Source organism: Chiroxiphia lanceolata, chromosome 6 (assembly GCF_009829145.1).
Source record: "Chiroxiphia lanceolata isolate bChiLan1 chromosome 6, bChiLan1.pri, whole genome shotgun sequence".
NCBI lineage: Eukaryota > Metazoa > Chordata > Aves > Passeriformes > Pipridae > Chiroxiphia > Chiroxiphia lanceolata.
In genome coordinates this window covers 520650-547235 of record NC_045642.1, presented here as the reverse complement: position 1 = coordinate 547235, position 26586 = coordinate 520650, and the positions used below count along the sequence as shown (strand labels likewise).

The 26586-nt window shown below is 66.5% G+C and overlaps 5 protein-coding genes across 6 annotated transcripts; 3 read left to right on the top strand and 2 right to left on the bottom strand.

Annotated features, from left to right (window-relative positions):
* The first annotated feature begins 120 nt into the window (after nt 1-120).
* ZDHHC5 (zinc finger DHHC-type palmitoyltransferase 5) lies at nt 121-16932 on the top strand. Of its 2 annotated transcripts, none has more exons than XM_032690892.1 (12): nt 121-175; nt 5050-6355; nt 11694-11815; nt 12167-12324; nt 12415-12587; nt 12692-12794; nt 13197-13288; nt 13391-13523; nt 13915-14038; nt 14814-14926; nt 15066-15946; nt 16368-16932. In XM_032690892.1, the coding sequence occupies exons 2-12, from the start codon at nt 6252-6254 to the stop codon at nt 16525-16527; spliced, it is 2163 nt and encodes a 720-aa protein (XP_032546783.1). In that variant the 5' UTR covers nt 121-175; nt 5050-6251; the 3' UTR covers nt 16528-16932. The 2 variants fall into 2 exon arrangements, with proteins under 2 accessions (XP_032546783.1, XP_032546784.1); XM_032690893.1 differs by lacking the exon at nt 121-175 and adding an exon at nt 1650-1842.
* A 490-nt stretch (nt 16933-17422) lies between these two features.
* Nucleotides 17423-19839, bottom strand: MED19 (mediator complex subunit 19). Its single transcript, XM_032691671.1, has 5 exons — nt 19621-19839; nt 19023-19279; nt 18840-18936; nt 18665-18759; nt 17423-18566 (listed from the first exon to the last, which is right to left on the bottom strand). The coding sequence occupies exons 1-5, from the start codon at nt 19814-19816 to the stop codon at nt 18504-18506; spliced, it is 708 nt and encodes a 235-aa protein (XP_032547562.1). The 5' UTR covers nt 19817-19839; the 3' UTR covers nt 17423-18503.
* Nucleotides 19840-20020: 181 nt separating this feature from the next.
* TMX2 (thioredoxin related transmembrane protein 2) lies at nt 20021-22281 on the top strand. The gene is made up of 8 exons (XM_032691646.1): nt 20021-20241; nt 20571-20631; nt 20798-20911; nt 21158-21234; nt 21315-21421; nt 21508-21573; nt 21681-21810; nt 21898-22281. The coding sequence occupies exons 1-8, from the start codon at nt 20053-20055 to the stop codon at nt 22042-22044; spliced, it is 891 nt and encodes a 296-aa protein (XP_032547537.1). The 5' UTR covers nt 20021-20052; the 3' UTR covers nt 22045-22281.
* A 177-nt stretch (nt 22282-22458) lies between these two features.
* Nucleotides 22459-23630, top strand: SELENOH (selenoprotein H). The gene is made up of 5 exons (XM_032691699.1): nt 22459-22477; nt 22810-22962; nt 23046-23191; nt 23265-23378; nt 23454-23630. Exons 2-4 carry the CDS (start codon nt 22811-22813, stop codon nt 23363-23365), a joined length of 399 nt encoding a protein of 132 aa, XP_032547590.1. The 5' UTR covers nt 22459-22477; nt 22810; the 3' UTR covers nt 23366-23378; nt 23454-23630.
* BTBD18 (BTB domain containing 18) lies at nt 23630-25516 on the bottom strand. The gene is made up of 3 exons (XM_032690163.1): nt 25029-25516; nt 24642-24778; nt 23630-24534 (listed from the first exon to the last, which is right to left on the bottom strand). The coding sequence occupies exons 1-3, from the start codon at nt 25514-25516 to the stop codon at nt 23714-23716; spliced, it is 1446 nt and encodes a 481-aa protein (XP_032546054.1). The 3' UTR covers nt 23630-23713.
* Nucleotides 25517-26586: the final 1070 nt, after the last annotated feature.

Here is a 26586-nt window from a genome sequence, read left to right as displayed (position 1 = left end):
CGCGCGCGCATGCGCACCTCCGCTCCCGGGGCGGGGCGCGGCGGGGCGGTGGCCAATGGCGGGCGCGCTCGGCGCGCACGCGCGCTCGGGTCGGCCCCGCCCCGCCCGCCCGGAGCCGCCGCCGCCGCCGCCGCCGCCGATCGTGCCCGGAGCCGCCGCGCGCGGCCTCCCGCCGGTGAGTCACGTGGGCCGCGAGCACCTCCCGCACCGCCACCACCGCGCTCTCTCCTCCCCGGCCCCGCCGCCGCTCCTCCCGCGGCGGCCGCCCCCGCGCGCCGCTCGGGCCGTGCCTCCGGTGCGTCCCGGCGACACCCCCCCCCCCACCTCCCGGGCGAGTACCGGCCCCTCACTCCGTCCGCCCGCGGGTGTCCCCGTCCGCGGCTTCAATCCCCGCCGCGTTCCGCACGGCCGACCCTGCCCCGATGGCCGCCGGTGCCTCTGCACGGGAGCGCCGCTTCCTCCTCCTCCTCCTCCTCCTCCTCCTCCTCCTCGTCCTGCCCCGCCGGCAGCGGGCCGTGCTCCGCCGTGCCCCGGGGGCTGGGGCCGGGAACCCGCCGGGGGACGCGCTCGCTGCCCCGCAGCCGGGCCCGTCCCCGGTGCCCCCGGGAGCACCTTCCCCGCCGCGTTCCGCGCACCGGCGGCGCGGTCGCGTCTCCGCGGGTTTTCGGGGTGAGCCGGCGCGGCTCCAGCCCGGCCTCTCCTCGCGGTTCCCCAGATCCCCCGCCCCGCGGATTCCCGGCCGCGGCGGGCCGCCGGTTCGGGAGGGGATGGGCTGCCCCCGCGTCCCCCGCGGCTCCGGGAAGTGGTTCCCCCGGACCTGCCGGCTCCCGCCCCGGCACAGAGCTGGGTCTGGGCGCTCGGCAGGCAGGATTCTCTGTACCAGGGTGGGTTTGGGCGGCGTGAAGTGCCACCAGAGACTCGTCTCGATCGGAGCAAGGAGGGTTGATCTTGGAGCCTCTTCCTGGGCTTAATCCAGTTATCACCTTCCTTCCCTCGGGCCCAGGCGCTGCTCTAGCAGACGTTTATTCCCGTTGGTTCCCGAGGCCATGAGCCCCGGCTGGAGATGGAGAGGGGGGTGATTAGGGGGGTCTGAGGGGGGACCCTGAACTCCCCTGTGAGGGGCCTGTTTGGGGACACTTCCACCTGCAGCTGTGCCCGGTGTGTCCTGGCACAGTGACAGGAGCCTGGGTCTGTATTTGCTCACTGTGGGGCCCGGTGGGACAGGGCCCCGATGGACGAGACCTGTTTCCTCCTGCCTTGCCCATCAAACGGGGCTAATCCCGCGTAAAGCAGCGGGATGGGCCGGAAAAGGAGGATGGGAGCGGTGTAAGCCCCGGGCGGGAGATAAGCACAGAGCGATTCCAGCCTTCTGGCTGTCTGCAGTGCAATATTGGTCCATTTTCCGCGTTCATCCTCTTTAACACCCCTGTACATCTACCTGGGTGGGAGAGAGGCGGGTGTGCAGGATGCAGCAGTTCCACCAGAAGCCCCGGCGTCCAAACGCAGGTTGCTGTGCGTCCTCCTTTGGAATTGAAAGCAGGAAAGTGTCCCCCAGAACGGGGCAGGGGCTCCTGTTCGCACACAGGGCGGGGACCAGGGGGGAATGTCGTGCTGGGGGGCTGCGGTGGGGCAGGTTCGGGAACGTTTCCGCCCTCTCTGATGGATTTTGGAGTCTTACACGTCAAGCGGTAGGTGAGAGCTGGTCGTGCAAGGACAGGGGGAGCAGAAGGAGCTGCAGAGGGAGGAGGGAATCTCCCGGTGCCGGGGCTGAGCATGCGGCGATCTCTGGAATGGCTCCGTGGAACTCCCGGGCGCAGCCGATCAAAACAAAAGTGGGAACAGGTAAAGCACATCCCGTCTCCCGGCGCAGCCCTGGATCTGCCCTGTCTGGGAGTTGCCTCACGTGGAAGGAATTGTTTGTGTGTTTGCCCTGCGCCATGGGAACTCGGCTGGATCGGGGCAGGTCGGGAGCTGCGGATCCCAGCGGGTGACGCAGGTTTGGGAGCCGGGAACCGAGAGGGAACTCTCCCCTCCCCGTGCCGTGAGGTCCCATCCTGGGCGGTGGTGGGTTAATTCCCGGGTGTATTTCCTCCTTCCCAGGCAGGAGCAGAGCGAGGAGCTGCAGGGACACGAGGGAGGGAAGGTTGGGAGCTGGGCACACGGGTTCCCTCACCCCTTGTGTCCTGTCTCAGGCCTCAGAAGGGCTGAACCACGGAGCACCACGGCTGCATCGGGAAAGGCTGGAGGGAGGCTGCAGCAGATGAGCAGAGCGGGGTGGGAAGCATGGAAGGAACAAGGGCTGGAGGGAGAGGAGGAAATCAGGGAGACTTTACAGGGCCTTGACCCAAGAAAAGGAGACACAGGCCCAGAGAAATGGAAGGTGACAGCGGTCGCAGTTGCACGTGTCCCGAGGGAGGGAACTGGGAATTAAAGGAAATCCCCAGAAAGGGAGATGAGGGAAACAGGAGCAGCTCCCCTGTATGAGTGCAGGGAAACCCTGGAGATGAGTGCTCCAGAGGTGGCTGAGCAGAGCAGGACTGGGAAAATGCTCTGAAAGGGGAGTGCTAGGATGGGAAAAATAGGTGGAATTTCTGTGGGAGAGGGAAAGGGGAGTGAGCAGTGACAGAGGCTCTGGGGGAGGAAGGAGCAGGGCAGGTCCGGAGGAGCAGGAGAGGAGGAGTTGCTGGGCTGGAAGAGGCAGAGGGAAAGGAATGGGAGGCAAGAGCAGAGCCCGTGTATGTCACGTGGAAGTGAGATGAGCTGGGGACTCTTTGGAGCAGGGAATTTTGTGAGTGCCCTTTGTGGACGGGGACAATGTGGCCAGAGAGACAAAGGGCTTGGGGAGAAGGTGCAGGGAAAGGAGGGGTCGGTAGGCCATAGGTGGGCAGGTTGCAGGGCTGGGAAGGGGGGTGGCTGGGGAGGAACATGTGTGTTTGGGAGAGAATCAGTGGGAATGTGGCCTGAATTGGTGTCATCTGTGGGAATTCGGGGTGGATTTTCCTTGAGTTTCTCCTGGGCACCCTGGGGACTGCAGAGCAGAGATTCTGGCAGGCTGGGCTGGGCTGGGCTGAGCTTCTGCCCTGGCCTCTGTGGCAGGGCTGGGGGGCTCTGAGGGGGTCTTGCCATGCCGTGGGGATCAGGGAGACATTCCCAGAGCTGTGTCGTGGCTCTGGGAGTCGGGATGGGCTCGGCAGCCTCCTGGTGAGTTGTGGAGTTATTCCAGGCACGAAACAGGCATTTGCATCAGATCTCGCTTGGGTGTCACTAATGACAGCACTTGGGACTTTCCCCCCAGCTCAGGTGGCCTGTCCCACGGGTACCTGATTCCACGGGGAGCTGGCTCCGGCACCTCTGCAGGGAAGCACCAGAGCACCTGGATCTTGGGGTGGAAGGGCCGAGGCAGAGCAGGGCCGCCGGGGGAGGGTGGGGATCTCCAGAGGGAGGAATATCAGGGAGCACCCCCTTCTGCTTGGCAGGCTCTGTTTGAGCCCGAGGTGTGGCTGTGCCTCCATGGCGGAGCGTTCAAAGGGCTGGGAGCAGATTGCTGCTGCTAAAGCAATCAGCCGGGCTGTCGGCCCTGAACTTGCAACAGCCCATCCCTGGAATTGCTGATAGCCCATCCTGGAATTGCTGTCGGCCCCTGTCGCAGGGCTGGGCTCTGTGGGGTGCTGGGCTATTCCCCAAACCCTGTGTAGGGGCTGGTGCTTTCCCCAAAGCCCGGTGGGCGCAGAGCGGGGCTGGAAAGCTGCAGCTCTCCAGGGAGCTCTGTCCCTGCCACGGGAAACAGCTTTCCCTGGTGTTACTGGAGCTGCTGCCAGGTGAAACCAGCACATTCCCGGCTGGTCGGAGCATCGTCCCTGCATTTCCTCCCCGTCCCAAGGGCAGTGAAACCTTGGGGTGGGAAGTTGAGCTCGGGTCCTGCGGAGGACGGGCCGTGAGTCAGCCGGGGTGGCTGGGACTGGACCCAGCTCACTGTAACACATCCTTGTCATTAAACGTGCCTTTCTGATGTTGGGCCGCAGCTCTCCCGGCCTTCAGCCACGTTTGGTCAGCACCAGAGAGTTCCCCGTGTCCACCCCGAAGGAAAAGCTTGGGGAGGTGGAGGAAGGCAGGGAGACGCTGGGCTCTGTTCAGACCTGGGCAGAGGCAGCGAGGGGAGGGTGGGTGACAAGCAGGAACTGGTGGGATGTGATTGATGTGGGGTGGGCTCGTGGCTGTTTGGGGTTTTGGGGGCAGGTCGGGGCCTCCTGCTCCCGTTTCCAGAACGGTTTGGTTTTCCTGTTGTCCGTGGCACTCCCTCCTGCGTCCTTGTCATCAACCAAGGGTGGCATGTTCCCAAGGGCACCCTCAGGCACTTGGGGCTGCCCAGTGAAAAGCCAGCTGTCCTTCACAGAACCATGGCATCCCAGGATGGTTTGGGTTGGAAGGGTGTCCAGTTTCACCCCCTTGCTTCCTAGTGGACACCTTCCACTATCCCAGGTTGCTCCAAGCCCCATCCAGCCTGGCCTTAGACACTTCCAGGGATGGGGCAGCCACAGCTTCCCTGGGCAACCTGTGCCAGGGCCTCAGCACCCTCACAGGGAAGAATTTCCTCCCAGTATCCCACCGAACCCTGCCCTCTGGCAGTTCAAATCCATTCCCCCCTGTCCTGGCACTACAGTTCTTGATGAATCCAGAGCTGCAAAAACCGTGTCCGGTTGGGGGAATGGTGTTTTCCACGGGCCTCTCCCGTCTCCTACCCTCCAGGGAAGGGGATGAGACTCCTGGATGTCTTTTCCTCTTGTGATCTCCACCCCTGTGTTAAGTCCTGGAGCTTCTGCTCAGCCTCTGCACCTCAGGGAGCCGGCGCTCGCTGGCACTGGGATTTGAGCAGGAGCTGCAGGAAGGAATTTGTGGGGTGCCTCCACTCCTTCGGGGCTCAGGGTGGTTTCTTGGGGGGGTCACAGAAGGGGTAGGGACTGGGGAGCTCACTGGCCTCTCCCTTGGTGTTCACACATGGCTCTGTCCCTTCTCTTGCCATAGTAATTCCTGCTGTTATTTTTTTTCCAGGTGAGCTGTGTGGTGTGCCAGACCTCAAGTTTTAATGGTTTTTATGTAGCTTTTTTTTTTTTTAAAAAAAAAAAAAAAAAGACGAATGGATGAATGAAGAAGGATTTTACTGAAGGAAGGGGAGGAAAAAATGAAGCGGTTTGGAACAAACTGAGATCTTCCCCCGCACCTCCCGGGCCATGGGTGAGACAGACCTGCTCAGCACCACTGCCACCCTTGGGTGTCTGCTGGGGTTGTAAAGGAGCTCCCTGAACGCCCCCTTCCAGGTCCCCCCAGTTCACCTGCTGGGAAATGCTTGCTGCCGAGAGGATTTAATGCCATTCCTGTCGGTTCCCAACCACCGAGTGGGTACCGAGCCCGTGGAAGGGCCTGGGGCTTCAGGAGAAAGGAGCAAGTAGGAAAACCCACAGTCTGCCAGACCTTCCCCTCCGCCCCCCTCGAAAGAAAGGATTTGCAGCTCAACCTTGCACCAGCTGTTCCTCGGCTTTAACAGACAAGAGAGAAATAAATAAAATTAAACGGCCACCGCCAGCCAGCCCCGGATCCCGGCGAAATCAGGGAGAGTGTTTCCGTGACCCCTCCAGCGAGGGGAGGAGGAGGAGGAGGAGGAGGAGGAGGCACGGCAGCCGCGAGGAAGCCGGGGCAGATTGCTTGGAGACCACCCCCTCCTCCTGTGCAGCACCGGGGGCTGCGGCACCGCGGAGGAGGCGGATTAAAAAGGAGAAGTGGCTTCCCTGAGGCTCCCGGAGTGGCTTTTTCGCAAGGAGTTTGCTGATCCCGTGCTCTTCCCGGGGTGCTGGCCGGGTGGGAAGCGACGAGCGAGCCTGGGGAATTCCCTCCCCTGGGAACCTTGGCTGCCTGTTCCCTGACGGAGAGCGAGGCTCGCGAGGGCTCCCGGCATTCCCGCTCCGACGGCTGTTTTAAACTCGAATCCCCTGCCCTGCTCTGAATTTTTGATGGTTTTAAACCTCCTCCCCTGCGCCCGAGAGCTCTTGCAGGGCAGGGCGTAGGGTGGGCTTCTCTCCTGGGCCACCAGCTCCAGAGGCTCGTCCGGATTATCCGTCCTGGTCGGAGCTTGGCCTGGGAGCGGGCGCGGAGGCCGGGAAGGGGTCGGCCCTTGTCCCCCTCCCCTTCTCGTCCTGCTCTGACTCCCTCGGGGCCTGGGCTATGCTGCGGGGCGGACCCCCCACCACAGCTCCAACATGCCAGCAGCCTCTGGAAAGAGATTCAAACCCAGCAAGTACGTCCCGGTCTCCGCTGCTGCCATCTTCCTAGTGGGAGCCACCACCCTCTTCTTCGCCTTCACGTGAGTCCCGGCGGCTCGGCCAGGGCGGGGAGGGCTGGAGGGGGCGACAGGGGACGTGGGGAAATAGGGAGAGGGGTTGGGACTTCCTCCCAGAGAGAAGGGGGATGCTGTGCTCCGGGTGGTGGAGTGGCCTGGCGGCTCTTGGAGCAGCAAGACCTGTGTCAGTCGGTTTTCCCCAGCTGGGGGATCCTGGTGAGGCACCGTGTCACCACTCAGCTCCAGATCAGCGGGGCTGGACGCTGGTTTGTGACCTGTGGGTGGAAAACACACGGATCACTTTCCCTTTTGTGGCCAGGCAGGGTGGATTGGTTGGGCCGGGGCAGGATCCGTGTTATTTTTGGAGCTTTGTAATCGATTTGTGAGCCGCAAAGGAGAGTTCAGGGAGGAGAACTCTGCCCTCTGCACGGATCACTGGCTCTCGGTGTCAGCCCTGCCCTGGGCAAACAAGGGTTCACTGTCCCTGGAGAGGGCCTGAGGGGGTGGCCAACGGGTCACTAGGGCCGTGGGGGTCTGCCAGGGTGGGAGATGGTACTGGCTGCTGGGGAGGTGTGGGGATGTCCCTGGGCTGCTCTCTCCTGCAGGGCCTCCCTGCCCCGTGCCACGTGCCTTAGTGACGTGCCCTGGGGGTGGCAGGTGGGGGGGCAGGGCCTGGGGGTGTTGAGGAGGGGGCCAGGCTGCTGTGCCAGCTCTGAGCCTGGGAGGGAGCAGCAGCTGCCAAGGCAGGATGTACCAGGCAGGAATGGTGTGCCAGGCAGGAAAGCTGGAGCGTGGCAGCCACACCAGCTACCAAATCCTGTCCCTGGGGTGGGATCTGAGTGATGATGTGTTTGGGGTCCTGGCTGGTGGGAAGGGGGTGCACTGTCTGCTCCGGGAAGCCTCTCCTGCTCCCTGGGGTTTTCCTGCTGGGGGGTCAGCTGGAGCTGCAGGAGGCTGAAGGGCTGGGTGTGGTGGCTCCTGCCACTCCCTGTGATGGTGGTGGGAAGGTCACTGTGGCTTTGGCACCTGGGAGCCACCGGGCAGTGACAGGGAAACTTAACAACTGAAGGGGAGAGTGGGTTTGGTTCGCCCTGTCCGGCTCGGGTGCAGCTGGTGGTGTCACTCAGCACGTGTGGCCGTCCCCTGCTGGGACACCGAGCGGTCACTCAGCTCCCAGGCTCCAGGTTTGGCCGCTCCAGGCTGCCAGACGCCTGTGGAAGTCGCTGACTGTGCTCCTGCTCCAGAGGGATGCAGGAGAAGCGGGGGGAGTGGGCGATGCCCTCTGCACTGTGCGTGACACCCCGTGTGTGACCTGGGAGGGACAGGCTGCCTCTGCAGCTGTGCTTTGGGGGGCCCTCCAGGCAGCTGGACCCCCAAGTCCATCCCGGCCCCGGGCTGTGGCAGCGCCGGGAGCAGCCTCTTATCAGCACGGGGTGAGAGGCAGCGCCGGAGCCGGCGCCGCGGAGCAGGTTTGGCCAGGGCAGCAACAGCTGGGCAGGTCGCTGTAATTACAGGTCAGCGGTGTTGTTTAACCTACTTGAGAACAGCCCGTGAAACCCCGGGCACGGCGCTCACACGGGGCTCAGCCGGGGGGCAGCTGTGCTGCTGTTCCCTGGGAACAGCCTGGCGCTGGAGCGGGGGTGGCAGGGACACGGCGCCCGGGGTTTGTCTCCTGCACGGTTCCGAGGGCCACGGTGAGCCTTGCCCGCCTGGACCAGGACAGCTGGAGCAGCTGCCAGCTGCCCTGCTTGCTGTTGGCGTCCCACCTCAGGCTCATCCTTTGGGAAGCACGGTGGAAGCTGGGGAGGGGTGCTCTGGGAGGCCTCCCCCAGGCAGGGAGCAGCCAGGGCTCTACATGGCTCTCCAGGCTCCGGCTGCGTTACTTCCAGCATATCCACTGGACGCCTTTTGGTCCGTCCAGGATTTGTATCTCTGGGCCAAGAACTCTCTTTAATTGATTAATTTAATGAGGAGCTGCTGCCGAGCACGTGGCTGTGGAAAGGAGCCGAGGCCGGCTGGGCTGGAGGGGGGGGCAGTGGGAGAGGGGATGTTCCTGCCTTTCTCTGGGAGGAGCGAGGGTCCCAGGCTTGCTGGGCTCTCAGAGCGGTGCTGATTTAGGATGGAAGCTCCCTCGTGGGGTACATTTGTCCATTCCTTCATCTCCTTGCTGGCCAGTCCCAGCTCCTGGTGTGGTTGGTTATCAGGCTCCCTGTCCCTTCTGGAGCCAGGACATGGACTGGTGCCATTGGGAAACGGTGCTGTGTCCACTCCCAGTGGGACCCAAACTTGTGGGAGGGTCAGGGTGAGCAGGGATTGATCGTGTTGGTGCCAGGCCTTGGAGAGCCGGAGGGAGGAGAGGCGTCCTGGGGACGGCTCTGCTCCAGGAGAGAGCAGGGGACGAGGGGCTGTGGAGGGGACGGGGAGCCAGCAGGGAGGGACGGGCTTCTCCGGGCATGACTGGTGGCAAAAAGCCTGTCTTGCATCCAGGTGTGACTCAGGGTGCCTGAGGTTCCCAGAGTTCTCTCATGTGCTGCCAGGGACAAGTCCCGACAGCTCCTCTGGCGATGGGCGTGTTGCATCCCGGTCCAATCCCGAGGGGGAACCCGATGGGTGCTGCGGGACTTGCGTGGCCGTGATGGCGAGGAGCCTCCCTCCTCCTCCTCCTCATCTTCCTTTTCCTCCTCCTGCTCCTGAGGAGCTGGCGCCCGCTCTCCCCGGGGCCATCCCTGGGGTCGGGGCAGGGCCTGCAGCCCCACGCTCTCTGTCCGGGAGAGCAAAAGGCAGGAGCACCTCGTGCTCCCAATAAGGAGGTTCCCTCAGGGATGGGCAGCACCTTTGCTCCCTGTGGAGGACCCTGCTCCCTCCTGTGGGTGGGGTTGGTCCCGGGAGGTGACTCCCTGGCTTTGTGGCCACTGGCTCCATGGGGATTCCTGTCTCCCACGGGGGTGCCTGGGTGTGGGAGAGCCGGGAGGGCAGCGGGCTGCTGGGGAGGAGGTTGCTGGGGAGGAGACCCCAGCGTTGTGCTCATGACCAGGAATGCTCCACCCCAGTTCTTCCCTCTCTGCCTGCCCCAGAGCTTTCCAAGGCAGCTGGATCTTTCCCTGTCTCTCGAGGATCCAGGCCGTGTGCTTGGCTTGGCCTGGCTGTTGGCTGTTCCCTGTGCAGGAGGGTTGCCCAGTCATGGGCCTTCCTGGCTCCCCTCCATCTCTTTCCAGCAAAGGTTTGGGCTGGGATTTCCCTTCCTGGAGAGAGGAGCTCCTTCCACAGGAATCCTGGAAGGGCATTTGCTACTTTTAGGGCTCCTCTGAGCCTCCTGCCCCTCTCCCTCTGGCAGAGAGGGAGTTCAGCTCAGGGATGTGGGGTACTTGCCTCTGGTGTGTTCTTCTCACTCTCCACAACTCCCTGAGAGGAGGTTGAAGCCAGGTGGGGGTCGGTGTCTTCCCTCAAGGAAGAAGCAATGGGACAAGATTGCTTCAGATTGCAATTGAGGTTGGATATTAGGGAAAATTTCCTCATGGAAAGGGTTGTCCAGTCCTGGAACAGGCTGTCCAGGGCAGCAGTGGAGTCACCACCCCACTGGTGGTGTTCAAAAAACACCAGGGTGGATGTGGCACTCGGGGACATGGTTCGGTGGTGGCCTTGACGGTGCTGGGGGAACGGTTGGACTCTGTGATCTTGGAGGGCTTTTCCAACCTGAACACTTCAGTGGTTCCGTGATTCTGTGATTCTTCCCTCGCTCGGGTTGTGGCCCGTTGCTGTCACGTAGGTCCCGTGCCTCCAGCACTGCTCTCCCAGGGTTTTGGAGCACGGATCGGAGAGGGCTCCTCCTCTCCAGCCTGCCCCAGCTGTGGAGAATCCTCCTGGCCGGCTTCCAGAGGAGGCAGCAGGGCTGGCAGGGCCAGTGCCAGGCTTGGAGCCGCTCCCCAGCCCGGAGCAGAGCTTGGGGTGACACGCCAGGAGATGCTGTCCCGATACAGAGCGGGGAGGCAGCACCTGGTGTGCCTGGGAGGGCGGCACCTGAGGAAGGGGCTCTGGTGAGAAGATGGTTTGCAGGAGCAGCCTGGTCCTGTGTGCGGGGCCTGGAGGTGTCCCAGAGGAAGATGAGGAGGAGGAGGAGGAGGAGGAGGAGGAGTGTGCAGGTGGCAGAGCAGGGCTCGGCCCCGCTGCGCTGCTCTCAGCGCTCTCCCAAAGCCAAGGGTCTGCCCTCCCGCTCTCCTGCTGCCCTCATTGCTGCATCTGGATGGGGACAGCCTTGGCCTTGGCTCGTGAGAGCAGGTCCCACTGATGATTCCCACCCTCCCCGGGGCACAGAGCCGTGCCTGGTGCTGGGAGCGCCCTGCCCGCCTCGCCCTCTGCGCTGCCAGGTGTGTGCCAGGCAGGTGTGTGCCAGGCAGGTGTGTGCCAGGCAGGTGTGTGCCAGGCAGGTGTGCCCACTCCCCCACCCCCTGCCACATCTGCCCTCCCCAGGGCAGCCCTGCACTGGGGGCAGAGCCCCGCGCCGAGGGTTTGTTCCCAGCTGGAGCCTTGCCGGGGCTCCCAGGGCTGCAGTGACAAGGACAGGGGCTGCCTGGCCGGCAGTGGGACCCGTCCCCGCGGGTGGTGGTGGAGGAGGGGACGGGCCCAGTGCCTGCCCCTTGACCCCAACCCGCAGGGGATTACGGTGCTGGCACCATATGTCGCCGTGCCCGCCCAGCCCCGCGCTGCTCCGGCCACCCAAATCCATCGGCGCTCAGCGCGGCAGGGGGAAGAGAGGGACAGATGCTGCCCTAGATCTGCGGGATTAAATCCCAGCAGCAAAGCAGATTAGGGAATTACGCTGGCGCCTCCGAGGGGGAAGCCCGCTGTCCTGAGCGTGCTGCCTGCTGGGGCAGGAGGGAGCAGGGTGATTCCCTCCTGGAGGAGCTGGGCGCTGGTTGGGGTCCCAGTGTCCCACCAGAGCTGTCTCTGGGATGTGAGGAGCAGGGAGCAGCTCTGGAGGCGCCGGAGCTGGCGCTGGTTTCATGTCCTCTCGCAGGTCCCCTCTGTGCCCCGTGCAGCTGGTGGGGCACAGGGAGGGCGAAGCACAGGCATTTTCTGGTGGGTCCCCCTGAGTGCCCCCTGTGCCAAAAGCCTGGCTCTCCCTGTTCCCACCACGGCTGCTCCGTGTGTCAGTGGGATCCCAAGGGGCTGTGGGCACAAGGGGTGAGCGAGGGTCTCGCTCCCTGGTGGATGATACCTGGAGCCATCTCACCGTGCACTCAGGGTGCTTCCTGGGTTGCAGAGGTGGCCCAGGCACAGCTCTGGTTTGGGTGTGGGGGGCACTGGGTGGAGCTGTAGGGACAGTGGGGGGGCTCAGGGGGTCTCACTGCTGCTCTGCCCGCAGGTGCCCGGGGCTCAGTCTCTACGTCTCCCCCATCATCCCCGCCTACAATGCCGTCGTCTTCCTCTTTGTGCTCGCCAACTTCAGCATGGCCACCTTCATGGACCCGGGCATATTCCCACGAGGTGAGTCCAGCTCCGACCAGCGAGGGTCTCGGGTAGAGCTGCCTCCTTTCACCCTTCCTCTGAGGTAAAAGGCGTTTCTGGGTCCCAAAAGGCTGGTGGAGAGCCCTCCTCGCCCTGCCCGGTGGGATCGGGCGATGACATGGATGCCAGCTCTGGGTTCAGCACCCCATGTCGGGCCCCTGGGGCTTGGGTGGTGTCAGGGTTCTAGGGCAAGGCTGAGGAGAGCCCCCCAGGCTGTGTTTGGGGGTCCCTGTTCTGGGTGCCAGCCGGGCAATGCGGGGTGCCTCCGGCTCGGGCAGGCAGGGGCTGGCCGGGCCCTGACGCGTGGCCGTGCCGGGGTGTCCCCACCAGCTGAGGAGGACGAGGACAAGGAGGACGATTTCCGGGCCCCGCTCTACAAGACGGTGGAGATCAAGGGCATCCAGGTGCGCATGAAGTGGTGCGCGACCTGCCGCTTCTACCGCCCGCCGCGCTGCTCCCACTGCAGCGTCTGCGACAACTGCGTGGAGGTGAGGAGCTCCCGGGGCCTCCGCCGTGCCCGGGGCAGGGCAGGGAGCCCCGGCAGCACCCCCTCACCGAGCCCCCCCACCCCCCGGCAGGAGTTCGACCACCACTGCCCCTGGGTCAACAACTGCATCGGGCGGCGCAACTACCGCTACTTCTTCCTCTTCCTGCTGTCGCTCACCACGCACATCATGGGGGTCTTTGGCTTCGGGCTGCTCTACGTGCTCTACCAGGTGGAGGAGCTCTCCGGCGTCCGCATGGCCGTCACGTATCCTCCCCACGGGCCGCGGGGGCGGGCGGGGGGCGGTGGGGGTCGGTGGGTTGGTGTGGTGCCGAGCACGGCTGCGGCTCCTCCTTAGCTGGCTGCGGCAGGATGGTGGTGATGTGCGTGGCCGGGCTGTTCTTCATTCCCGTCGCTGGCCTGACGGGGTTCCACGTGGTGCTCGTGGCCAGGGGCCGCACTACCAACGAACAGGTAGGGCCCGTGGGGCTACGGTGAGGCCACCTACGGACACGTTTTGGGGCTCCCCGGAGCAGGGCGGATGTGGATGGGCTGGATTGAGGCAGGGGGAGGCCCCTGAGCTGGAGGGGCAGAGCACAGGTTGTCTGAGGGGCAGCCTGGGGTTGGGGGTGCTGCCAGAGGATGGAGCCGGGTGGGCACTTCTGGGGGGTGGGAGGTGAAATCAGGGAGACCTTTCCCCCTCCAGGGTATAGTTGAGCACTTAAATAGGGACCAGGATAAGGGAGAGGATCTCTGAGTATCTCTGTCCTTGGAGATTACCCTGAGGCTGCTGGACAAACCCTGGCATGGCTGGCTGGGCCGAGCCCCCCACGGTCCCTGCCTGCCCCGAGGCTGTGACACTCCTTTACCCCGCAGGTAACGGGCAAGTTCCGTGGGGGTGTCAACCCCTTCACCAACGGCTGCTGTAAGAACGTCAGCCGAGTCCTCTGCAGCTCCCCGGCCCCCAGGTGAGCCCAGGCAGTGCAGGTACCCCTGGCCCCCATCACACCCGGCCCTGGCGTCCACAGGGAAACCACCAGGCCGTGACCTTCCTCCTGCCCCCTCCCCAGGTACCTCGGGCGCCCGAAGGCCGAGCAGACGGTGCTGGTGAGACCCCCCTTCCTGCGGCCCGAGGTGTCGGATGGTCAGATCACCGTCAAGATCATGGACAACGGTATCCAGACAGAGCTGAAGAGGACGAAGGTGAGGAAGGTGGGGACCAGCGCTGCCCGCGCTGGGGCCCTCCACGGAGCCCAGGGGTGCGAGCCTGCATCCGTGAGTAGAGAACCGAGTGAGCCTGGTCACGTCCCTTGTCCCCCTCCATGTCGTCTTGTTCTGTGTCCCCACAAGACAGAAACTGTGTCCCTCCCATGTGGCAGCGGCCACATGAGGCTTTGCCCTTCCCGGTCCCGTCCTTCCCCGCGCAGCACCCTTTGGAGGTCCCCCCTCCTTGGCACTTCCAGCCCCGAGCACGCGGTCTGTCGGATGGCCCGGGGGGCAGCGAGAGCCCCCAGCACCACTGCCCACTCCCTGCCTGCCCGGGGGGGCTGAGGCCTCGGCCCCCTCTGACCCCCCCCACGCTTTGTCTCTGCAGTCCAAGGGGAGCCTGGAAGTGACGGAGAGCCAGTCTGCTGACGCCGAGCCGCCACCCCCACCTAAGCCCGACCTCAGCCGCTACACGGGCCTGAGGACACACTTAACCCTGGCCACCACCGAGGGTAAGGAGGGCAGCAGGGCCCCGGCAGCCGCTGGGAAGGGAGCCCAGGGCTGTGCCAGGCAGGCCAGGAGCCAGGGCCCTAGGCGGCTTTAACAGGCTGCAGGGCAGACCCGGAGCGCATCGGCACTGCCGCACTTCCCGGGCCGCTGTGTGCGGCCCCTCGTGCTTGGAGAAGCCTGCGGGACGCTCACAGCCAGGAGGCCGAGCCGGCGCGGCGCTGCCCGGAGCCGCGGGAGCTGTGCCTTGCAGCCACCGCGCTGCCGGGACGGAGGAGGCGAAGCGGTGGCGGGCCCGGCTCGGCGGCACAGCGCGTCTCGGCCGGCTCCTGCGTGGGCTTGGCCAGAGGTGGGATGTGACGGGCAGAGCCTGTGGCAGCTGCTTCCCGCAGCGGCTGGAGACCCCACAGCTCTCCCGGCCCCGGCTGGGCTCCACCGCCCCGCCCCGCTGCCCACCGAGGGCTGCAGTGTGTGTGTCCCTGGGGGGAGCGCCCCGGCACCCCCGTGCAGTGCACCCCCCCGGGGTGTCACCCAGCCGGGGCTGCCGCAGGGGCGCGGAAGTGCCAGCCCCACACACGTGGCTGTGGGGACACCCCTTCATCCCGCTCCGTCTCTCCCGCCCCGCTGCGCCTCCCCTCCAGCCCGTCCCTCCCTCCCCGGTCTGTCCGCCCCAGGCTCGGAGCCGGTTCTTGGGCAGGGAGGGCAGGGCTGGGCACATTCCTTCCCCGCAGCCCCGGGGAGCCGCTGCCCCCCTGAGCGTACCCCTCTCTCCCGGTGCAGACAGCAGCCTGCTAGGCAAGGACAGCCCCCCGACTCCCACCATGTACAAGTACCGGCCCGGCTACAGCAGCAGCAGCAGCTCGGCGGCCCTGCCCCACTCCACCAGCGCCAAGGTAAGGCTGGGCCCAGTGAGGAGGACCAGCCCCGAGGGGACGGTGTTCCTGGTGTGGGGAGGGTTTGGGATGGGTGTCCAGAGCTCTGCAGGGACCCTGTTATCATTCCGTGGGTGACTGCTGTCCCTCTGCCCCTCAGCTGAGCCGAGTGAACAGCCTGAAGGAGCCCAACTCCATCTGCGAGAGCGGCCACAAGCCCAGCTACCGCTCGGAGCCGAGCCTGGAGCCCGAGAGCTTCCGCTCGCCCACCTTCGGCAAGAGCTTCCACTTCGACCCCCTGTCCAGCGGCTCCCGCTCCTCCAGCCTCAAGTCGGCGCAGGGCACGGGCTTCGAGACGGGCCACCTGCAGTCCATCCGCTCCGAGGGCACCACCTCCACCTCCTACAAGAGCCTGGTGAACCAGACGCGCAACGGCAGCCTCTCCTACGACAGCCTGCTCACGCCCTCCGACAGCCCTGACTTCGAGTCGGTGCAGGCGGGCCCGGAGCCCGACCCGCCCGTGGGCTACACCTCGCCCTTCCTGTCGGCCCGCATCGCCCAGCAGCGAGAGACCGACCTGCACGGCCGCTTCACCGGCGCCGCCTCCCCCAAGCACGCGGCGCCCCGCGAGCCCTCGCCCGTGCGCTATGACAATCTCTCCCGCCACATCGTGGCCTCCATCCAGGAGCGGGAGAAGCTGCTGCAGCAGCCGCCGGCCCCGGGCCGGGAGGAGGACGCGGGGCTGGCGGACTCGGGCATCCAGTCGACGCCGGCCTCCAGCAACGCCCCCCGCACCAGCTCCTCCTCGGACGATTCGAAGCGCTCGCCGCTGGGCAAGAACCCGCTCACCCGCCCGGCCCTGCCCCGCTTCGGGAAGCCCGAGCCCCCCCCGGCGCTGCGGGTGCGCTCGCTGGGCTCCCCCGACCAGCCCGCCGCCCCCCACCTGGGCAAATCCGTGTCTTACAGCAGCCAAAAAACAGCCTCGCAGGCTGGCGGCCCCGAGACGGAGGAGGTGGCCTTGCAGCCCTTACTGGCACCAAAGTGAGTATGGCACAGGCACAGCAGGGCCTGTGGGGTGGGACCCTCACCCTGCAGGGAGGTGGCTGCTCAGTGCCCCCCTGTCCAGTGCCCCTCCAACCCCCATGGGGCAGCAAAATGCAGAGAGATGCTGCAGGTTGCCTGAGGAAAGGCGAAAGAAATCCTCCTCCCAGAACTAGAGCTGGTGCCCCCCACAGCTCCTTGGTCACCCCCCCGGGAGCTGGAGTGGGCTATGAGTGCTGGGGGTCCCTGGGGAGGGCAAGGGAAGCCCTCCTTCTCCTCCTGGAACAGAGTTGGTGCCCCCCACACCTCCACGGGCCCCTCGGGAGCTGGAGTGGGCTGGGGGTCCCTGGTGAGGGCAGGGCTGTGGCTGAGATGAGCCGTCCCCACTCCTGACCCCGTGTCCGTCCTTCCTTCCCCGCAGGGACGAGGTGCAGATGAGAACAGCCTACAGCAAGTCCAACGGGCAGCCCAAGAGCCTGGGCTCGGCCCCGCCGGGCCCGGTGCCCCTCAGCAGCCCCACCCGCGGCGGCGTCAAGAAGGTGTCGGGCGTGGGGGGCACCACCTACGAGATCTCGGTATGAGGGTCAGAGCCGCTCGCCCCCTCCCCTCCTCCCCGGCGGCCCCCAGGGACGCGCTGCCGGACGCTCGTGGACTCCCGGGGGAGCCGGGCGGGGGCACGGCCCAGCGGCCCCCCCTGCCCTTCCCTTCTCCACCCCCTGGGCCGCAGGGGCTGGCACACACCCTCGGGGCGGGGGGGCCTCTGGGGGAAAAGGAGGGGAGGGGGGGCTGCAGCCCCGGCACCGCCTCGGCTGCGCCAGCCACTTGTGGGCCTTGTGCAATCACCCGCTCGCCTGGCGTGGTAGGAACGGATTGTTTTTAAACCAGAATACTTTTTTTTATTATTATTATTGTTACGGATTCTATTTTTTTTCTCTTTCCGAGTTACCAGGTGTGTGTATATATAAATATCTATATATATAAATATAAATATTAAAAAAAAAAACAAAAAAAAAAAAGAAGAAGAAGCAGAAATTATATATCTTACCCAGAGAGAGAGAAAGAAACTACCCCGTTCCCTGCCCGGGGGTCTACACCCCCCTCACCTTGACCCCGTCCCCAAAGGACGGATGTGGGGCCCCCAGTGCAGGTCCTGGGCGTCGCTGTCCCACCCGCAGCAGGGCCACAGGGCTCTGGGGTGCCAGGTGCCCCTCTGGGTGCCCTATCCCAAGGCCTCAGATGCTCTCCCCACCTTGGTCCGTCGTGTGCGCGGCCTCCAGCCCCCCGGGGGCCCACAGACAAGGTAGGACGGGGGCAGCCCCCTCCCCACACCCCCAGCCCCTCATGGACTCCAGCCTCCCCCACCCACGGTTTTTGCTCTTTCTCCCTTTCCCTGAGGGCTGTGGTCAGGCCGGGGAGGGGGGGGCGGTGTTGCGGGTGTTGGTTTTGTTGCCTTTTTTGTTAATGATTCCGCTGGGGTTTCTCGCTGTCACAGGGGTGTTTTTATTTCCGTTTGCTCGGGGAAGAGGCAGGTCCGTGGGGCACATCCCCGGAAAGCAATATTTTTCTCATCACATGCCAAAAAAAAAAAAAAAAACAAACAACCGCAGCCAAGGAGCCCCGTGCTCCCCATCCCCTGCCCTGCCTGGGCAAAGCCGTGGCCCCGCAGGCACTACCGGACTCTTTTCTCTACGGCAACAGCTCCCGTGGCCCCGCAGAGCCACGCCAGGGTTTTTTATTATTATCAGCCATTTTAAAAACGAGGAATAAAAGGATATTTAATGAGCCACCCCGGGGCCGTGCGTGTGCTTTGTTTGGCGTCCAGGGACGGAGGAGCTCCTGTTCCTTGGGGTCTCAGCCTTCCCCATCCTGAGGGGGGGGAGAGGGAAGGAGGCCTGGGGGATAGCCAAGCCCAGCTGCGTTTTGGGGAGGCACCTCCTCGGGCTGCTTTTGGGCAAACTGCTCCCACAGAAGGTAAGGATTTTCCAGGCATGGGGAAAGCTGCTCCAGGGAAGGTGTGGCAGGTGCTGGTGAGGCTCAAGATCCAGAGGAGGGCTGTGGTGTCTCTGTGACTGCTGCTGGAGATCCCGGTGCCTGCGGCAGCTGCCACCTCCGCGCAGGGACACGGTGCCTGTCCAGGGGTCCCCCCTGTCCTCAGCAGGCCTGGGAGGTGAGGGCCAGAGCAGGACAGGGCCAAAGCCAAGGTAGGAGCCAGGCTGAGAGCCGGGGCAGGAGCTCAGGGTGGTGCTGACCGTGCACACTCCAGGGAGCCCTCGCTCAGGGCTGCTCCCCACGCCGTGATGGCCGAGGGTCGCAGCAGCCGCGGCCCCCAGAGCAGAGACTTTAGTTCAGAGGTAACTAAAAAACAGGCCCCGACGCTCCAGGGTCTTTTGGTACAAAAGCCCGAGGTCAGCACCCGCAGAGTCTGTGCCTCTGGTCCCAGGGGGCTGTGGGGGTGTCCTCTCTGCCGGGGGGGGGTGGACAGGCCAGCCCAGTGCCCCTGCCCAGGGTCAGCCAGGGCCGTTGGCCAGGGGGTCCCCGGGGCGGTGCTGGGGTGGTCTCACCGTAAGCTGCTGCTGGCCTGGGAGCTGCCCACGCCCGGGTGCTCCGGGCTGTGCCGGTTCTGTGGAGGAAGGACAGACAGAACCCCTGAGAGCTGCTGGGCAGTAGCCTCCCGGGGACACACGGGCTGGGAACTGGACCCTGGCTCTCCCTACCCACCTTCTTTTTCTTCTTCTCTTTCTTCTTCCTCTTCCGCTCCGGATCCTCCTCTTTTTTCTTCTTTTTCTTCTTGTGGTCGGAGTCTGAGGGGGTTTCTGGGGAAGCAGAAGTGCCGGATGAGCCGAGGCTCCGGCAGCACTGGAGGGGAGAGGGGGTGGCTGTGACAGCCCCTCACCTGGAGGGACGGGGTCCTGCGTGCGGCTCTGCTTGTGCTTGTGCTTGTTCTTCTTCTTAGGGGGCTGGATGTGCATCAGCCGGCACTGCTCGGGCAGCTGCGGACAGAGGGGACCGGTCAGGCCGGGCTGGGCCCCTCCCACCCTCCTCCCACCCCCCTCCCACCTGCCGGCCTCGGGCTCACCGGGCCGGCGTGCAGGCGGAAACCGGTCAGCATGGCCCCCGTGAGGGGCGTGAAGGAGCTGCCGCAGATGGGCGGCTTCTCGATGAGCGAGCGCAGGCTGCTGCTGTCGTGGGAGCCGGGCAGGTCGATCATGCCAGGCAGGTCGGGGAGGAAGTTGCTGAGCTTCTCCTTCACCTTCTTCCCGCAGAACTTGTTGTAGGCGTGCTCCAGGTTGTAGTGCGTGATGAGGTTGGTGCTGCCCGTCAGCTCCGTGGTGCCTGTGCGGCCGCGGGAGGGGATGGCGAGGGGGGGAACCGCCCTGCCGGGGCATCGGGACCCCTCGGCCTTGCTCCCCACCCCTGCCAAAGCCCTGGGATCCCCCTGCCCTGCCCCGACCCCCGGGACCCTCGGCCCCTGCGCCCACCCGTGCCCGGGACCCCCCCTATCCTGCTCCGGCCCCGCCCCGGGGACCCCCCGCCGACCACTTCCCCCGGGGCCGCGCGCCGCTTGGCCCCGCCCCCCCCGCGCGCTCATTGACCGGTCGAGCCGTCAGTTCGCCCCACGGCCGCGCTGATTGGTCGAGCGCGGCGCTCGCCCCGCCCCTGCGGCCCGCCCGCACCTGGCAGCTCCCGCAGCAGGTAGAAGGGGCCAGCGGCGGCCTTGCGGGCCGCGTCCTCGCCCGGCGGCGGCGCGGCGGCGGCGGCGGGCGGCGGCGCGGCTCCGGCGCCCGGCGGCTTGGCGGGCCCGAAGCCGAGCGCGGCGGCGGCGGCGGGCGGCGGCTCAGCCGCGCCGAACAGCGCCGAGAAGTTCTCCATGTTCCCGGCGTGCCCCGCGCGGGGTCGCCCCGCCCCGCCATTGGCCGAGCGCCGGCCCCGCCCCTGCGGCCGTTTCTAAGGGAGACTCATCCCGGCCTTCTGATTGGCGGCCTCTGTCCTTCTGTGTCCTCCTTCATTGGCCCGCGGCGCAGGGGAGCGCCCGGCTCGCCGCTCACCATTGGCTGACTCTGCGAGGCCCCGCCCCCCCGCGGGGCAGTGGGCGGGGCGCAGGGAAGATGGCGGTGGTGGCACCGCTGCTGGCGCTGCTGTGGGCGCTGCCGGGGCTGTGCCGCTGGCTCGCACGGCCCTACTACCCGCTGTCCGCGCTGCTCGCCGCCGCCTTCCTCATCGTGCGCAAGGTCCCGCCGCTCTGCCGCGGGCTGCCCTCGCAGCGGGAGGATGGCAACCCCTGCGACTTTGACTGGGTGAGGCGGCGCGGCCTGTCCCGCACCCCCGGCCTGTCCCGCACCCCCGGCCTGTCCCGCACCCCTTGGCTCCCCTCCTGCTCTCGCAGCCTCCCGGCCCGACTGAGGGAGGGGGTGCCCCGTAGCCCCTGAGGGAGGGGGTGCCCCGTAGCCCCTGTTGTTGCTCTGCCGGTGCCCTCCCATGACCCAGGGGGCCGCCGGACACTGGCCGAGCCCGTCGCCGCGGGGCAGCCCCTTCTCGCTGCTTCCTCCCCGAGAGGGACGGGAGCCGCGGGCTCTGGCAGGGCCTAGCACGGGCGCAGGCTCACGCTGTCCCCTCTCTGTGCCAGCGGGAGGTGGAGATCCTCATGTTCCTCAGCGCCATCGTCATGATGAAGAACCGGCGCTCCAGTGAGTCGGGGGGGGGCACAGGGGGCTGCTTATGGGGCTTCCTCTAAGGAGCAGAGTGGGATGGAATCTGGAGCACCAGATCCACCCCTCCCTCAGGATTCCCCCCAGCCTTCTCGGGGGGGGGGGATCTGGGCCCCATCCCTTCATCCCTCCATGCCGTTTGCAGTCACCGTGGAGCAGCACATCGGGAACATCTTCATGTTCAGCAAAGTGGCCAACGCCATCCTGTTCTTCCGCCTCGACATCCGCATGGGGCTGCTCTACCTCACGCTCTGCATAGGTGAGCCCTGCTGGGGCCCTGGGGCAGCCCTGGAGCCCTCAGCCCAGCCTGTGCCCTGCCTGTGCCCCCGGGAGAGCCCCCTTCTGCCCCTGGGTGACCCTCACGGCTGGATGGGGCTGTGGGTGTGCAGAGTATCCTTGGGGGGACATCTCTCCGCCCCAGGCTCGCTGCGTCCTGCCTCTGGGGCAGAGGAGCCCTGTGCCAGCTCCAGCCTGGCTCTGTGGGCTCAGGGTGCTGTCCCTACAGTGTTCCTGATGACGTGCAAGCCCCCCCTGTACATGGGCCCCGAGTACATCAAGTACTTCAGCGACAAGACCATCGATGTGAGTATCCCCCCATCCCTGGGGGCCTCACGGGGCTCTGCCTTCCTCCCCCCCACCCTGAGCCCCTGCCCCTGTGGCAGGAGGAGCTGGAGAGGGACAAGCGGGTGACGTGGATCGTGGAGTTCTTCGCCAACTGGTCCAGTGAGTGCCAGTCCTTCGCCCCCATCTTCGCCGACCTCTCTCTCAAGTGAGTGGTACCCGCCGGGATCTCGGGGGGTCGTGGGGGCCATGGTCCCCCGTGTCCCTCCCAGCTCTGTGTCCCTTCCTGCCCAGGTACAATTGCCAGGGGCTGCAGTTTGGGAAGGTGGACGTGGGCCGGTACACGGACGTCAGCACCAGGTGTGGGGGACACGGCCTGGGTGGCAGGGCCCACCCCAGGGCCGCCCCTGTGACTCCCTGGCCCCCTTGGGCCACCCGGGACTCACCGTGGGCCTGTCCTGCTGCAGGTACAAGGTCAGCACCTCGCCCCTCACCAAGCAGCTGCCCACCCTCATCCTGTTCCAGGGGGGCACGGAGATCATGCGGCGGCCGCAGATCGACAAGAAGGGCCGGGCCGTGTCCTGGACCTTCTCCGAGGTGGGTGGGACCTTCCTGGCCTGTGCCAGGGAAGGGAAGGGGGCCGTGGGGGTCCCTGGGGATGCTGACGCTGCCTCTGGGCCACAGGAGAACGTGATCCGGGAGTTCAACCTCAACGAGCTCTACCAGAAGGCCAAGAAGCAGTCGAAGCCGCGGGAGGAGGGGCCCGAGGAGGCCCCGCCCGCACCCGCAGCCACCGGGCACCCCGAGGGGGAGACCAAGAAGGACAAGTAGAAGCTGCCCTGCGCTGTCGCCCATCACCACGCCGCCATCACCCTGGTGGCACCGGCCTCGCCCGGCCCTGCCCGGCGCCGCTCTCCGTGGGGGCCGGTCCCGGCCGAGCCCCGGGAGAGTGGCAGGGCCCCCCGGCCCGGTGCAGGCAGGGCGGGAGGAGGGGCCCCGCCTCGGTTGTAACACTCGCTCTCTCTCATCGCTGACAATAAACGGTCCATGCGGTGCCCGTGTCCGGTGTCCCGTATCCCAGGATCCCTTGTCCCGCTGTCCCGTGTCCCGGTCCGTGCAGGGGGTGGGGCTTGCCGATGGGGGCGGGGCCGATGCGGACGCTTCGCGCTCTGATTGGCTGGTGTGGGCGCGGGCGGAGCCAGAGACCGTTTCCGGCCACGCCCCCTGCCGGCGGCGCGCGCTCCCGGCACGTGGCCAGCGGCAGGTAGGGCCTGTTCCCCCCCACCCCTTTCCCCGGGAACCCCCCCGCCCCCCCCCCTTTCCATTCTCCCTTCTCTTCCCACCCACACGCCGTGGCGGCATCCCTGGGGACCCCCTTCCCGCCCCCCACAGCAGCATCCCAGCGGGAACTCCCCTTTTTCCCCCTATGGCGCATCGCCGGGAACCGACCCTTCCTGACCCCGTCCCGAAGCAGGGTCCGCGTGGGCGGGGACACCGGCGTCCCTAGAGTCCCTTCCCACCCCCCAGCGGGATCCCCGGGACCCCGCTCCCCACGGTGGGACCTCGGCGTAGCCCCCGCCACTCCGACTCTCGCAGGATGGCTCCCCGCGGCAGGAAGCGCGGGGCCCGGCAGCCCGCGGCGTCCGAGGCACCGGAACCGGCGGAAGCCCCGCAGAAGCGGGCGCGGGCCGAGGCCCAGGACGAGGGCAGCCCGGGGGGCACCGGCCCCCGCGTCGTCATCGAGCACTGGTGAGCAGCCCCAGTGCCGGGCGGGGGGTGGGGGGTGGCCCTCGGGGTGCCCCCCGGGGCGCTGACCCCCGTTGTCCCCACAGCAAGAGCTGACGGGTGTACGGCCGCAACGCGGCGGCGGTGAGCGAGGCCCTGCGCGGGGCCATCGCCCACCTCGCCGTGGACATCAACCCCCAGCCGCCGCGCAGGAACAGCTTCGAGGTGTCCCTGGTGAAGGAGGACGGCAGCAGTAAGTGGTGGCCCAGGGCGGGGGCGGCGGGGGCTCCCCGGCCCCCCTGACCCGGCCCCTCTTGCCTCCCCAGCCGTGGAGCTGTGGAGCGGCATTGCCAAGGGGCCCCCCCGCAAACTGAAGTTCCCCCAGCCGGAGACCGTGGTGGAAGCCCTGAAGAGCAGCTTGGCGTAGGGGCGTTGTCCAGGTGAGCGGGGAGAGCGGAGATGGGATGGGACGGGATGGATGGATGGGATTAGGACCAACCCCCCTCTCCCCACAGCCCAGCCAGGACCGGCACCTCCGGCACGAGCGTCCATGAAGAGGCGAGACCAACTGGGGGGCACTGCCAGCCCCAGTCCCGTCCCCGATGCTGCAGCTCTGCCACGGCCGGACCCCTGGCTCCCCCCACACCCTCTTGTTCCCTCCAATCTCCAATAAAGCTCCACACCCCACAGCACAGCTCCAGCCTTTTATTCCAACGATGCGGAGGCCAGGGGGTGCAGCCCTGAGCGCAGGCAGCGGCGGGGGGCAGAGCCAGCCCTAGGTGAGGACATCCACCTCCTCATCTGACTCGGAGGAGGGGCAGGGCCAGAGGCAGACTGTGCCTGCGGGCAGGAACGGCTCCACTGTGCCCACATCCACCTCCTCCTCCTTCTCGGGGTCTCCTCCAGGGAACGCCTGCCCACAGCACTGCTGGGGTGCAGGGGGCTCCCCACCCTCCTGCCTCCAGGCTGCACAGGAGCTCTGCCGGGGCGGGGACTGCCCACTTCCCAGTTCACCTGCATCCGGGGGGGCCTGTGCTCCCATCACCCCCACATGGCCCACTGGCACTGTGGGAGAGGCGGGCGGGGGCTGCGTGTCCTGCACCACCTCCCAGCACCCCCTGCTCTCCACCTTCCGCAGCCTCACCCGCCTGATGGGGCTGAGGTGTGTGGGCCCCAGAGAGCATGGCTGCCCCTGGGGGGACACCCCGGTGCTCCCAGGGGGGATGCTGGCACCGCTGGGCACAGCCCTGTGGAGCAGCGTGGTGGGGGAGCCCTGCTGTGGGGAGCACAGGCAGGAGCGGTTGAGCTGCCGCTGGGGTCCCAGCCTCACCAGGCGTCCCCCCTGGAGCTGCAGCGCCTCCAGCTCGGTGATGCGGAGGCGCCGGGCGGCCGCCAGCACCTCCTGCAGCTCTTCCTGCGCCACCTCCAGCTCGGCCGTGTAGAAGAAGCGCACGAGCTTGCGCAGCACCCCGATCTTCAGCCCCGCCAGCTCCAGCACCACCCTGCAGCCCCGAGGGGGCAGCTCCGGGCCCAGCTGCTCCATGAAGAAAGGGCTGCAGACGGAGAGGACGCTGCAGTGGGCCACCACCGCCTCGCCTGCAAAGCAACGGCGGCTGTTACTGCCCTGCAGCCCCTTCTCCTCGCCCCGATCCCTCCGGGGATGGGGGTCGCAGGGACCCCCAGGGGCGGTGTCGCCCGCTCACCCTCGGCCCGCAGCACCACGTCGCAGAACACGTCCGCCCGCTGCTGCTGCTGGTGGAGGAGCTGGAAAGCCGTGCGCAGCAGGCGGGTGCTGCGGTACCGCAGCGGCGGGGGCGCTGGCACAGAGCCCATGGGTGGCCTGCGGGGACACACAGTGCGGCAGCGGCAACTCGGGCGCTCGGGCACCTGCTGTGCTCTGTGGGCCGTCCCGGATGGTCCGGGGCTGGAATTGCGGGTGCAGCAAAGCTCCGTGTCCCCGTGACCCTTCCCCGGACCTCACCGGGTCCCCGCAGCACCGGGCCGGCGCTGCCACCAGGGCGGCGACACTGCGGCCGCTTTGGAGCCGCCGCGGCCCGAGAAGCGCCCCCCGCCCCGAGCCCGCCGCGTACCTGCCGAGGGAGGGAGGGTGGGCGGGCGCGGGACAGCGCCGGAGGCCACGGGGCGTGTGCGTGGGGACGATCCCGAGGCCGGCAGTGACCGGGGAAGTGACCGGGGAAGTGGCCCGAGGCCGCCCTCGCGCTCTCCGCCTCGCGTGGCGCCGCCGCCTCGCCCCGCCCCGCCGCTCCCGGCAGCCAATCGGCGCCGGCCGAGCGCGCCCCCCCCGGCCAATGGCGGCGCGGCGGGGGGGGGCGTGGCCATGGTGGCTCTGAGGGAGACGCAGAGGGAGCGGCCCCGGGGGCACCGGGAGCGGCCCCGCGGGCACCGGGCCGGGCCCTCGGCGCGGCGGGAGCGGCCCCGCGGGCACCAGGAGCGGCCCTGGGGGGCACCGGGAGCGGCGAGCGGGGCACGCGGCCCACGGCGAGCATGTGCTGGGAGCCGCCCGTCGAGCGAGCGGCGCTGCCCCAGGAGCGTTCCGCCGCCTCATAAAAGCGCCCATTGTGCTGCCTGCGTCAGTGTGGCTGCGCCCGGACAGCGGCCGTAACAACCCCGGCCCCGTCGCCGAGTGGGTGGAAGTTCCAGAAGGACGGGAGCCCAAGGGTCGCCGTGGATTTTAAATCCGTGCGAAGCTCTCCGACGCGGTCTCGCGGAGGGGGGGGGTTTCGTCTGGTTGCACGTGTGACGGTGGTTTTCCCTCCCCCGTTTTCTGCAAAATGGGCACAAACCGAGGAAGAACGTGGCTGGTGCCAGGCCCAGGCCAGTGGCTGCTGAGGTCAGTGGCAGTCTCTCTCCCCGCCCCCGGGTGGCTTGGAGCCCGGCCTGAAAATACCGAGGGATGCAGCAAAACAAGTAATTTCGTATCAAAGTGCTATCATGTGCTCACAGAAATAGAAGGAAAATAGAGACGTTTCCTCCCCCGCCCCTTGCGATCCTTTGGAATTACAGTGATCGGAGCTGTCGCTTGGAAAGCCTGACTTCACCAGGCACTTGGGAGCTCTTGGATCCAGATGCCATGGAGGGCCCTGCCTGCAGGCTTGAGCCCCTTGAGGCTCAGGAATGTCCAGCAGGGTTTATCTCCTGGTGGGATTCACTGCAGAAGGGAAGGCAAGGCCTAAGACTACACTGGCTATCCAGGCTCCCTCTGGTTGGTAGGAAAGGACAAGTCCCCTCTTCCCAGTGTCTCCCAAGCCCTCAAATCAGCAGATTCTGAGCCAGTTTCTGTAAGAGAAAGGAAGTTCTTGTCTCAGGTCTCACAGCAGGGATCATGTTCAGCAATGTCCCCTCTGCCTGTGTCACTACACCGCAGGTCAGGAGCTGCCTCTGAGTCCCTGCTCCCCGGAGGGACCTCACAGAAGGGAAGGATGAAGGCAGGGTCTGAGGCTGGGAAAGGAGCTGGAGGTGGGGAAAGGAAGGAGAGACTGTAAGTGGAGATGGATCCTTGTGGGGCTGGGAGGGAAGGAGGTTTCTGTGCACTCTTCATTGAGCAAAAGGCGCAACAGGAATTTGGACAGCCCGAGAGCACAATGGGATGCTGCCAGAGGCTGACAGTGGGATGATCTGTGGGCATGG